This window comes from Tasmannia lanceolata, unplaced genomic scaffold (genome assembly GCF_043159265.1).
Source record: "Tasmannia lanceolata isolate RefF3 unplaced genomic scaffold, GAP_Taslan_0.1 ptg000002l, whole genome shotgun sequence".
NCBI lineage: Eukaryota > Viridiplantae > Streptophyta > Magnoliopsida > Canellales > Winteraceae > Tasmannia > Tasmannia lanceolata.
Window position 1 is genome coordinate 55,591,426 of NW_027518679.1, and position 13,245 is coordinate 55,604,670.

The 13,245-nt window shown below is 39.9% G+C and overlaps 1 protein-coding gene across 2 annotated transcripts; it reads right to left on the minus strand.

The window, feature by feature from the left end:
- Window positions 1-3,908: 3,908 nt before the first annotated feature.
- On the minus strand, window positions 3,909-9,725 carry LOC143879633 (growth-regulating factor 4-like). Of its 2 annotated transcripts, none has more exons than XM_077382118.1 (4): window positions 9,139-9,725; window positions 7,798-8,149; window positions 4,311-4,777; window positions 3,909-4,216 (listed from the first exon to the last, which is right to left on the minus strand). In XM_077382118.1, the coding sequence occupies exons 1-4, from the start codon at window positions 9,335-9,337 to the stop codon at window positions 4,209-4,211; spliced, it is 1,026 nt and encodes a 341-aa protein (XP_077238233.1). In that variant the 5' UTR covers window positions 9,338-9,725; the 3' UTR covers window positions 3,909-4,208. The 2 variants fall into 2 exon arrangements, with proteins under 2 accessions (XP_077238233.1, XP_077238241.1); XM_077382126.1 differs by lacking the exon at window positions 9,139-9,725 and adding an exon at window positions 8,276-8,561.
- Between the last annotated feature and the right edge of the window lie 3,520 nt (window positions 9,726-13,245).

A 13,245-nucleotide genomic window follows, 5' to 3' on the forward strand; every position in this document is an offset into this window, starting at 1 on the left:
TCTTAGTGAGTTTTCGGCTCCCTTGATGAATTCAAATTTCAAATTTAACCAATCAAATCTTTCGGTCGTGCTGCCCAAGGATGGACCTATGATAGGACTCGAGAAAGGTGTGGTGGGACTTGAAAATAGGAACTTAGGTCAACCATGTCTGTCCTTGGCGGGGCCAGAGTTAGTTAAGTCTAAACTTTCTGCCCCTAGGCGGAAAGTTGACTGGCTGGACCTGTCCACCAAGAAAAGCATAGATGCCTTCAATTCAAAAGTAAGGAATACCTTCGATTATCGAGCCACGTTGATTCATGGAAATCTTGGTATTAGAAAAAATCCTTAAGAGGATGAGATTGATTATTTGTGATGAAGAGAGGGCTTCCATCAAGCATAAGCAATGGAAACTACTCAAGCTAGAGTCTCAAGACAGACCACTCACATTGTATAGCCTTTGTGGGTTTGCCACGGTCAAAGACACCCATTCGCCGATGTACAAACACTCTTTCTTCAAACTACTGTTGCATGAAGAAAGGGCTGTGAGGAGGCAAATCTGTGAAGCTAATAAGGCGGTGGGTATTTGGCTGATGGAAGAAAGGATTGTGAGCAGAAAAAGTCCTGGATTTTTGGACTGGGTCTTGGAGGATCTCCTCCTTGATATGCCGGATTTCCAAATCCAGCATATTTTGGAAGAGTTGGAAAAGTGGTTGGCATAAGAGTGTCGTCTAAAAGTACAAACTGAATGACTATCTCGATGGTGATGACAAGTCTGTTGTGATGAATGCCATGCTTTTCTCCCGATTTGAAAATATGGGAGTGGGATCTCAAGAAATAAAGGATCTTGATGAGGCTTCTAAAGACTTAAGAAGGGGTGCGATGCTAGGAGAAGACAATCTTTCTAAGGGTTTTGAAAGGGAATTGAGTTTTTGGTTTGGGTGTAGTGCAAGGTCTACCCATTGCTTGGTGTAGGAAGAAAGGGTCTTAATTTCTGTTGTTTTTGTTCGACTTTCTGGCTCGGGGTATATCCTGGCCAGCTTTGTCTGTTACTATGTAATGGGAGGAGAGACTCCTGATCCCCAATGTAATTCTTAGAATATTAATGAAATTTCATCATCTTTCAGAAAAAAAAAAAAACACAACACAAAACCCTTACAAAACTCCTGATATATTATGCAACCAAATGATTTAGGGTACAAGCTAAAAATCTTCTGAACAAGTGCAAGACTAGGGGTGCGACTGGGGTCAGGTTGGGTCGGGTTGAGGTCAACCTTAACCCAACCCATGATAGCAATCTCTCGACCCTAACCCAACCCAACCCAACCAGAGCCTCGGGTTGAGGATGGTCAACCTGACCCAATCCGCCTCCAAATCGGGTCAGGTTGGGTTTGGGTTGAGTTCGGGTTCATCTAGGGCCAAATAGAAAAATACACAAAAAAGCATAATCCTAGAAAATCACGAGAAAATTAGACGGGTTCGGGTCGGGTTGCCAAGGCTAAACCCTAACCCAACCCAAAATTAAATCGGGTTGGCATTTCCCAACCCAACCCAACCCGAGAAAATGCCAACCCAACCCAAGCCAAAATCGGGTTCGGGTTGAGCTTGAACCAAGTTGCACCCCTATGCAAGACCACACACTGGTTGGTGGTTATTATTTTGCTTGGAGGCTTGCAAATGACTAATCTCTAGGTTAACTACTCTTCCAAGGTTATATTGGCATGGTTTTAAATTTCGGCTGAAATCCGAAATTTCGGATTTGATTTCGGACCGAAACCGAAATTTGCCGAAATTTCCAAGAAATTTCAAGAAAATGGCTTTTTTAAAAGAAAAAAAAAATTTACAAATTTTCGGTTCGAAATTTCAGAAATTTGGTCTGAAATTTCGAACTCAAGTACTAAATTTCGGCCTGAAATTTTGGGTGGGGTCCAAAATTTAAAACCTCGTATATTGGTTAGGCAAATTCGAAAGATTTTCTTAATTGGTTATAACTCTGCAGATTTTGAACTTTAACTTCAGCCTTGTACAAGAAAAGGCATATGCAACTACACATTGATTAATCTACAATATAAAAGTTCCTAATTGCAACATGAAAGGTAAAAGGTTCAAACGAGTTTTTTGCTAGGGGTTCAACTCGGGTTGGGTCGGGTTGAGGCTAACCCGAATCCGACCTGATTCCCAACCTGACGAGGTTCAACCCAACCCGAGGAAACCTTTTTTCCAACCTGAACCCGACCCAAGTTCAACCTGACCTAACCGGTTTTAAAGGTTAGAAAAAAAAATTGATAAAAAATGTGGGGTTTCACTCGGGTCAGGATGCCCAAGCCCTCAACCCTCGCCAAACTCAACCCGGATGAAAACTCAACCCGAACCTGAGCTGAATTCAACCCAACCCGACCTGACTTTTTTTTCGGGTTGAACTCGACCCGAGTTGCACCCACTTTTTGCCTAGCGTATGTGACGGACAGATCGCGCCCTCTAGACCTTCTGGGCAGAGTCCTAGCCAAGTCATGGATAAGATTCCAAGGGACTATAAGACTAGGGACCTACTACGCCACGTCATGGATAAGATAAGATCCAAGGGACTATAAGACTAGGGACCTACTACGCCACGTCACCTACACGTCATTTGTCTACTGCATTGCGTCAGAGGATGACATGGCACCTGTCAGTCGGGGCATGTGATTCCTGACATCGAAAGCTGTCTCAGACTCCACGCAGTGACATCATCATACGGGGTTTGATTTTCCAAGGCGCACATTGGCCCACATGTTCTCCATTTTTGGAATCCCAGAAATTGCAGCAATTCCCCAAAAGGGCCCACTTTGGACACGTCAGAATGTCCGGAGTGCAACGGATCTTGAGAGAGACGACAAGAATGGACAATTGATATTCGCCAAAGAAACTTCTGGGTGCCACGTCACATTTTCTTTCCGAGTGGGTCCGTTCGGATGCAACAAAATTTTTGGAAAATCCAAGCAACAGGACAACGCTACACATTTATCATTTCCTACCATTGCTGGGTTGAATGATGAATATAGCTTGTCATATATTATTAGAAGAAGAAAAAAAAAACTCTGAGAAGATAATAATCATCTAAATAAAAGCATCCTCTTAATTACTCTTAATTACTAGAATAGGAAAAGGTTTCTGAGCTCGAGCTCGGCCTGTGCTAGAGCTCAGAAACCACATCTCCGACTGTTGTTTGAGTCATCCAACCCATTAGTTCTATATAGGATTATAGGTGTTATGGTTAGGGTTATGATTTGTGGATGTTTAAAATAGATGGCTAGAAGTTATGATCTTATAGATCGGATGGTTAGGAATATAGTATGGAGCCGGTTCGTTAGGAACACCCTATCTATTTGAGGTACTATAAAATGAATGGGTTGGATGAGTCAAACTACTACGGGAGATGGTCTATTCTAAGCTCTAGCTCAGCCTCTGAAAACACGCCCTCTTACTAGGAAGCATATAGAAATCGCATCTCTCTCAAATTTAAGCCAGAAAAATTAAGCATTAATCTCAGCTTTGTAAAAGCAGCACAGATAATCTCAGTGTTGTAGGCAACTACGGAACAAAAAGCACAGCTATCTTACCATAAATCATGCATGTTATAAAATCAAAAAATGTGTTATATGGGTTTGGGGAAATGATATCAACACTCCCTTGTTTCAACTTTCATTTATCCCTAGGATTGAGAGTCAACGGCTTCAAATTTTCTGATATTTACGCAACATAGGTTAAGGGATTTAAACTGCAGCTTGCAGTTGAAAATCATGAAATGCTAGTAATATGTAATTCTCATTTGCAATGCAACTAACGTAACATGAACTATTTTACCTGGAATGGGCTTTCTGATGCGTTGCTACCAGCAGAAGCACAACAGTAACTGCTGCTTTCAGTGTTCCAAACACTTGGACAAACTATCAAACAATTGAAAACCTGCCAATAGTTATTTTATTCCAAAAGAAAATCTTAAGCTCGCATTGCTAATTTGGCTTAGGAGAAAACACACCAATTGTAGCGTAGAAACGATATAGATTAACATCACATGATAAAACCAACACCAAATTAAGTTTAGCAAGCATTCCTCAAATGCAAGTTCTGGTGAAGCACAACAAGAGAATCAAGATGAAAAACCAAGCAGAAACTACTATATAGTATTTGAGGCATGAGCAAACACGATCCTGTCTAGAACCACCAAGAGAAATCAGTGTAATACACTTCTCCTAGTTATCTGCAACAATAAAGAAAGAGAGAGTGAGGAGGGCAAGAGGTAGTAAGAGGATTGGGAAAGAGAAATGGGACAATTTGCTCTAGTTAGTCCTCACCATTGGGGGAGCGGCTACTTGTTGCAGAGAGGTCTGAGGAAGCCATTGGTATGGAAATTGAGAGCTGGGTTGTCGAGAATGAAGTTCTATTAGATCTTTCATCTTCCAAATCCGACCACGAATCTCTGGTTTTAGGCCACTCATCAAAAAAAGGTCGAAGGGATTGACATTCCTGTTTCACAGGCTCTGGCGAACCAAACTCGCGACCAAAGAAACAATGCTGCTGCTTAGTTAGTGCAGAGTTCATGGTTGTATGCTCGAGATCCTGCAGTACCTGCATCTGCGGGTAATTATCCTGCACAATGGAGCCGTTCCTTTGTTTTGATGGTGGGAATGATGAAACCCTAGATGGCATCAGACGCCACGTGCTGTCGAGGGAAGGGTCCATTTCAAGGCCCCTCACACTTCCAGAAGATTCGGAAAAGAAACTATGCTCATCTACCTCTCCTTTCAGTCCATTGAGATACCTGCACGGTCAGGTAAGGGAAGCAATAGGGTTCAGCCGTTCAGCAATAAAATTATTTCTTCTCAAGATTAAAACTTAAAAGCATTTGAAAATGCATGATCTGAAGAACTCCAAAAAGTACAGCTCCAATCTACAATTTGTTTAAACTAACAGTGAAATGTAGAATACATTAATATTAGATTTATGAGAGGTTAAATATGAGGAAGATGAAGGTTTTTGTTTTTAAACTGACTGTTTATTAATAAGGAAACCGAAATACCATGAAAGGGGACAAGTCGTCCCCCACTAAGATTACATTGCTACCCCCCCTGCAAAAAAGGCAATCAACAGTGACTTTAGAAGGTAATCAACAGTGAGCTTTCAAGCATAGCGAAGGCAGAAAAAAAATATTCATGCAAACTGTAGGTGCTGTAGGTGCATTGCACAGTCCAGAGTCCAGACATCGCTCATCAATCCATCATACATAACAAAGTTTAAAGGCCTCAAAGCTACCTATAAAAATAATTTGCACAATCTAATATGAAACATGGTTTAGAAGTTAAATATGATTGTTTTCAAATAGTGGTTACAACAGTTTTCCCTTTTAGAATGATAAAGTAAATGGCTTCCAAAGAGGTCCCCTTAGGTCCCACTTGCAAGAAAGATTAACTTGAAATAACTTTATTTGCAAATAAAGATCGATATTGGTTGCATCCAAAGAGGCCCTAAGCTTACAGAAGCACCAGAAGACTCCACATGAGATTGGAAAGACATGGACTCAGTGGTAATGGTTATAATGTTATATGCAATTATGCAAATTCTGGGCAGATAAATTGCAAGCGAGTCAAAATGTGAAAGCAATGGATTAAGAACCTTGGCGGAGGTTATAATTACACAAGTCCAAGGTGATAATATCCATGTTCCAATCCAGAGCAAGTTCTTAGTCACCTCCTGTGAACTCTTTCAGAACTTTGAAGCACATTGAAATAAGGGGCATCAAGTTATGTTGTACAAGTTATGATTTCAAGACATTGACTTACTGTTGTTTCCGAGAAGAGGATGTCTAATTGCCCCTTACCAAAGTGGAATCTGGCGCCTGATGGGTGGTTCAAATTTAATTTTGATCGGAGCTCTAAGGAAATCAGGGTAAGGCAGGGGATAGGTGGGGTGATACGGGATCATACTGGGAAGAAATTTATGCCTTTTCGGGACCGGTTGGGGTCTGTGATGCAAATGAAGCTGGAATCATGACGCTCTTGTTTGGCTTGAAATGGTATGAACAACACAACCTCGTTCCCCTCGTCGTGGAAGGAGATTCGGCAAATGCCATTGCGTGGGCAAATAACAAAATATGCTGTCCATGGTGGCTTCAAACAAAATTGACGAGGTAGGGGATCTCATCTCTCACATTCGGCCTGAAATTTCACATATGCGTAGACCGGCGAATGGCATGGCGGATGATTTGGCAAAGGCAGGGGTTGAACTTGAATCGATGAATTGTGTGCACTCTGACTGTTATGGTACCTGAACCGGGATAACTTCTATTATTTTGGTTATGTGTGTAATTGAACTGCTTGTGTAACGGGGAGATCATGTTCCCTGTCCTTATTTGGCTTAATGGAATATATTGGTTACCTTTTCAAAAAAAAGAAACTATGTTGTACAAGTCAAACGAAGAATGTATTAAACTAAATATTTCACACATGAACCACTCAGTTTACACTCCTATAGCAAAGAAGATAGAAAATACCAATCCAGATTAAAAAACCGAATGAACAGGGCTTGATATTGGGTCCAGAAGGCATAGCAAAGATCAGAATAAATTATTTATTGTGGTTTCATGCCTTTGATAGTCCAGTAACTACACAATACTTTCAAATGAGAAAACTGTGGTGTTTCGGGAGAAAACTAGGCTATATATAATAGGATTAAGAAAGTTGCAAAAGCAAAAAAGGTATTCATTGGAGCATCATTTTAGGAACACATTGCTGATGGGAGATTGCAAAATCCAGCACGCTTCAGTGTGTTTGATCCAGTTTTAGTCATTACATCCATAACCAGCATCCAAAGGAGCTTCCGACAGAGGATGAACCTCCACATGTTTACAGGAGGGACGATATCTAAGCGCACATGCTCACGGCAAAATTCACAAGCTTTAGCCTGCATGCCCAATCAATCATTTGCTGTAATTCCTAAAAAAATCTCATCTGCTCCTACACTAAGAAAAACTCTTCTAGAGGAAATTAGATCGACTCTCAAATGCTGAATACAAGGTGCAACCCATGAATAGAGAATCCTGGACAGTGAACCAATCCCACACTGTGGCCCACTAGCACCAAAACAGATCTCATCAGCAAAACAAAACTCCCCACAGGCACTTTATTAGATACCAGAGTACCCAATGACATAGGGGTCCCTATGAAGCAGAAAGAGGAATTTTGACAGTTAAAACATTTCTCTGCAAGGGCAGGCAACTCAGGAAGATACAATAACCAAAGGACCACTGGCAACTACTAAAAGTCAAAACAAGATATTGTCAGATTCCTTACCAGCAACTAATTTCAAAGAAAAATGGCAATCCCCACAGTCAAAAAGCCTCCCCGTTCTTCTCTTTTCTGACAGACTGCTACAGAAATCAACTAATCTAGAATTAACCACCACCAACCCCCCAGAATTTTTTTCCCAAAGGTAGTCAGAAAACCAATGACCAGCACTACAGTAGACTGCCATGACCAAAACGTTTCTCAGCAACGAAACTATATAATTCAGCAAAAAATCAATAGATCCTCGAGACACCAAACAACCTGTGGGTCCATAAAAGTAGACAAACTTTCTCATAACAAAAAAATTGCAGTTTTTTGTTCAGCCAGGGGAAACTCTGGTCATCTTCAACTAACCACAAATGCTTGTTCTTTACAAACTTTATGCATATGAACAAAAAATTCATATTAGCTCTGGACTCTTTTATTCAAAAACCAAAGAAAGATACAAAGCAGATTTCAAGGGATACAAATTGCATAAACTAATTTACAATTCCCATACCTGTACTCTTTGTTACCCATTCCATAAGAGACATTATCCGCCTGGAATTGGGAAGGATTGTCCCCGGCAAGCTGCCCCTGAGGATTACCCATGGGGTGTAGAGGCAGGTTCTGGAAGCTGCCGCTGGTGGTCCCGCCGGTAGGAGTGAGTGAGGACGCAGTCGATGGCGACTGAGAGATGGTTTGAGTTTCCACAGGCTTTCTTGAACGGTTGCGGCCGCGATGCATATGCCGCTCACAGTACTTGGAGTCTGGATAAGCGTCCTTGGCGCACCTCCACTTCTTCCCGTCAGTTCTCCTGCACCTCCCCGGCTCCGGATCCACCTTCTTCCCATAAAAGGAAGAGTAACCCACTGCAGAAAAGGGACTCCTTAGAACATAAGCTTCTTGATTCAAGAAAAAAAGGTAAATGAATCATAAAACAAATGACACTGTAGAATCTCAAATTAAGAAAGCAGCCAGGAACAGAAAAAAATTACTGATGGTGATGTGAAGTAGCCAAATGTAATCCTTTTCATGACAAAATGATACAAAACAGTGAAAAATCTCAGCTTTCTTCCATTGAAATGAACATCAAAACTTTCTAAAATGATGCTGATGCATTTGTAAAAACACATATTAAAATCCGATTTAATCGGATATAAAATTCCCAAAATTCCAATGACAATAATAAATAGTACTAAAAATCTGATACTTCCCATAAATATAGTATGAACCCAGCAATATTTTAGCTACCATCATTAACCCATACTCACAAGAAAAATTAACATAATAAAAATCCAAAAATAACAATACCTCCACCACCAACAAATAAAAAGAGAGAAAAAAAAAAAGTAAAAAACCCCAACAGAAAGGAAAAAAAATCACAATACAAAAACACAAACCTCACAAATCAATATCGAATACTGCAAAACAAAATCATAATGACAGCATCCATCAAAGAAACCCCAACCAATCATCCCAAACTTTACAATAAGCATCCAACAAGCATTACAAAAAAAAATAAAAAAAAATCCCCTAAATACCACAAAACCAAAACGAAAACCAGCAACCGACTTCAAAACCCTGCTGAAAACTTCGAAAAAAACACATTATGAAATGAGAAGAGATAAAAATCTTAACCGGCCGTTCGGATACATGGCTTTTATAATCTAGGATTGTAAGATTCTGGATTTTACAAGCTAAACCCTAGATTTGACAATCATGAAATTGTGCGATCCAGATTTTAGCTTATAAAAAATCCAAGCTTTAGCTTATAAAATCCAGAATTTTACAATCCTAGATTATAAAATCCTAGCATCCAAACAGCACTTAAAAAGCTCGAGAGTAGTTCCTTGCTTACTGGTAGGATGGTGGAAAAACCTAGCCGAAACGGAATCCAAGCTGTTACGTATCGGAATGAGGAGATCGGGAGGTACCGGTATTCCGGCCACCATATGCTTAAAGATCAGAGCCTGGTGTTCAAGCTCTTGCCACTGCGATGCCGTAAACGGTGGCCGGATCTCCATAACTCCGGCCGCCGCCGGTACCGTGCTGTTCATCTTATTCTGGTCCTAGGGTTTCTAACCGAGAAAAAAGCTGCAAAAAACAAGAAAAGGACTAGTCCCTCTCTCAGACATACCCTAACCCTCAGAAAAAGCGATGCTGAGAGGAAATGTAGGGTTTTGTCATATTTAGGTCGAGAGGTTTTTGTATGGAAAAGGGAAATGAGCTCAATGAGTCAGTCCTAAGTCGTAATAAATACGCTCTCTCTCTCTCTCTCTACTTTTTTTCTTTACATTTATTACAAACCCTAAAAATCGATCGTTGCCGCCATTAATGCAGGCAGATTAACAGAGCATTCTGCTAAGTTTAGAGAGAGAGAGAGAGAGATTGAATAGGGGGGTTGCTTTCTGTCTAAAACTATGGCGGTTTGTGTGTGTTGGGAAAGGTGATATTATCTGTAATGGAGAGAGAACTTTAAAAGGCAAATCTACTAAAATTCTTCTCCTTATTTTTTCACCTCCTGTAGGATTATGCGACCCACTTGTAACAGAATTGTCGGCACTTTTTAACGTTTTTTGACGTCAAATCACGTTCAAGGGGGGCGCATAATCCTACAATGGGGTGAAACAATTGTCTCCCTTTATTAAATTAAGAATTTTTAGTAAACATTGGTCCCACCGACATAACATCTGTGAAATCTAAATCTTTCATTTGGTGGGCCCTTATGGAGATGACAAAACCAGATTTTTACAGTCATCAGATGATCTACACCGTTCGATCGATTCCTTTCAAATTGACGGTTAAGAAAAAAAGAAAAACTAGCGGGCCATGGTCAAGCTTCTAAAGTACTTCATGAATTAATGGCTGAGAATTTCCGGATCTCCGCGTTTGTTATCTGCTGAGATTTTATATGGGTCCACGGGTACAGGGGCCCACATTGCTTGATGATAGAAACCATTCATTTTTTTTCGCCCCAACATAAATAGGCCGTGGCCCGATAATCATCTCTATATGATGTTATAACCGTTGATCAGTTATAGAAACCTCTACGGAGGGTTGGGATCATCCAATGGAGGGATTGAGCTAATTGGGCCCAACAAATGAATGGTTTGTATGATGGAGACCTAGTTATCTAGGCTGTGTTTGGCATTCTGCAATTTGGAAACATTCTTAACCCCATTCTTCAATGAGGCAAATGGGTCCGATCCACCCGTGTATTTATGACTATTCCTTTACAGTAGGGGGCTGTCCCAAGTAAAGAAACAGGGCGAATATCTCTTTTCCATGCTTTTAAGCTGCAAAAAAATGCCAGATTGTACGATCTATTTATGTTGAAAGAAGTTCAATTCAAAATCCAAATAATTGGCCCTCAGAAGATGGTATAAAGGGGGAGAATATTTCACTTTACAACATTTTTGAGCTTCTGCTCTCTGGCAAAACTCTCTTCAACAGCACTTCTGCCCTTCCTTAGAACCATCAGAGTTTTAATCACGGCGGCCGAACGGAGACACCACAAGATATCTGCCTGTATCAATTGAAAAACTAAACAAATTGGGTGATAAGATATCGGACGGTTTGTATCAATCACATCCAAGAGTATTAAGCAGTATTAACTATTAGAGGTTAAGTGTTCAGTTTTTGGATCTCTCCCTCTCATGTATTCTTAACCCCAGTAGGGGTCCCCGCCAACCCCCAGCTTTGCCGGTAATAAAATTGGGTCGGGTTCGAATTCGTTTCATTTTTTAATAAAAGCTCAACTCAACCCAGCACACGTTGTACCCCCTATTTGAGACCATGGTTTTAAATTTCGACCGAAATCCGAAATTTCAGTGAGGACCGAAACCGAAACGTACCGAAATTCCCAAAATTTGGTAGTTCGAAATTTAGGAAATTTTGTCGAAATTGATAATAAAATATTAATATTTTATTACGTTAAAGATTTTCGATCGAAATTACTAAAATTTCGGGAAAATTTTCGACCTAAAATTCCGGGATTTCGTGCGCGTCTACCAAATTTGGCCCGAAATTTCTTGATTTCAGCTGAAATTTTGGTTTCGGATAAGTTCGAAATTTTAACCGAAACCAAAATTTAAAACCATGTTTGAGATACAAGCATTTTATTTTATTAACTTACATTTCTCTCACTGAGTTGATGGGGCTTTCTTTGTGTTGGTTCTGATTTTCCATTTGTTTGTTGTACTACTTTTGGCTTAGACTATCTCGGTTCCGTGCCTTCTCTTTTCTCTTTTAATAAATTTCCATCATTTAGAAAGAAAAAAATCTTACATTTCCTTCAGAAAAATTCCTATACATTAGCAAGACATTGGCCGAAATATTGTGATATGTACTGGGTTTTATAGATTCAAATTATTCTTTCGTTAATAAAAATTTTGAAATATTAGATATCTCAGCTGATTAAAAAATAAGTACAAGATTTACTAGGAAATTTCATGGAAAGCCATTTCGCAGCTCACTTTTGCAGGAGAGAACAGCCACCCCAGATTAATTAAATGAATATGACAAAACCTGCTACAAATTGAGCATGTGTGGCTGTTCTCTCATGCAAAAGTGAGCCATATGTAATTTAAAACATTTTTAAAAACTAAACTCTAATCCGAAGCTAGATAATGACAAACAAAACACGTGCAATCCTCCTTACCCTTTTCAATCACAAAAGACCCATTTATTTTAATTTTTTATTAAGCTATTTAAACACGATTACGTTATAAAATGCCCTAATCAAATCTCCAAACATGACACATTAGTTGATTTTTAATTTTTAATTTTTTTGGATTCTATTATAAAGAAAAGTATCCAATGTTAGATTTTATTTTAATCATTTTCTTTTTCTTTTTGGTGTTGGTGATACACGTGGCACATCTGTGAGACCATTCACTTGTTAGGCCAAGTCATGGACGGTCAAAAGCCCAAAAATATCACAATTGAGTGATTCCTAACCACCTCATCGAGTGACTTTTGTGGATTTCAGTTGGAGCAGAAATAAGTTAACTTATGGTTCACATTTACAAGTTGTATAAAAAAACTCCTTAATTGGTGGGTTAGGATTGTCCATCCTGATGCTACTCAAATCTTTGCATGAACGTGAACAGCCTAGATGGGCTGGTTCCGCCTTCTATATGGCTCTGACGGGAGGAAGGTTGGCTCGACTTGTGACTTGCACTCACATGCAAAAGATTAAGGACCATACATAGTCGAAACTCCAGGGGAACCCTTAACTCAAGTCCGACCGAGGCTCCATGAAATTAGAACTGAACAGGAAAGGGGTGAGGGATCGTCGTATGCTGGGGTGGGATACAGGCACCTGAGGGGATTGTTTACAGGAGAGAGATAGCTTGGTTGGTATGTAGACTTGTTCGGTGGATTCTCTTGGAGAGATTGGAGAGATCTGGTGGTCACTTTTCTTTCTGAGTGTGGGGCTCACTTAATATAGAGGTTCCGAGTTCCTTGGCATGATGTGACAATGAGGTGGCATTGTGTAAATCACTGGAGACACCCCACTTCTTCGTCGTGCACCTGTTTCATCAGATCAGTTGATCCAAACGGAATTCATGAGTCGTCGTGATCATTAAGCTTCATTTATGCTCTGTTGGATTGCAGGAATCTCATGAAAAAAGTTTGAAAAGATTTTTAAAAGTTCCAACATCTTTTACACACGAAAAAAGAAAACTTGATCCAACCCTATTCAATTTTTATTTAGAGGAAAAGTCCCTTTGAACAGTTGGTCCTATTTCACAAGCCTGCCACCCTTAGGACCCAAAAATATAATTTTACCATTGATCATGAAAGTGATTTTTCCGAGTAAGCTACAACTTCACCAGCTAACATCGGAAAGGGAAATAGAAACGTATTATTTTAATTGGATTTTACTTTTGAGAGATGATAAATTCGCACACACTGTAGGATAATTCGCACCCAATTAAAGTGAATTATGTTGCAGACTTAA

Excerpts from the sequence above, each read along its gene's own strand:
- LOC143879633 (XM_077382118.1), bottom strand. The coding sequence starts at position 9,337 with ATGAACAGCACGGTACCGGCGGCGGCCGGAGTTATGGAGATCCGGCCA. Across the intron at positions 8,150-9,138 it reads GTTTTTCCACCATCCTACCA|TGGGTTACTCTTCCTTTTAT; the intron begins GTAAGCAAGGAA and ends CCTTTTCTGCAG. Across the intron at positions 4,778-7,797 it reads ATGGGTAACAAAGAGTACAG|GTATCTCAATGGACTGAAAG; the intron begins GTATGGGAATTG and ends CTGACCGTGCAG.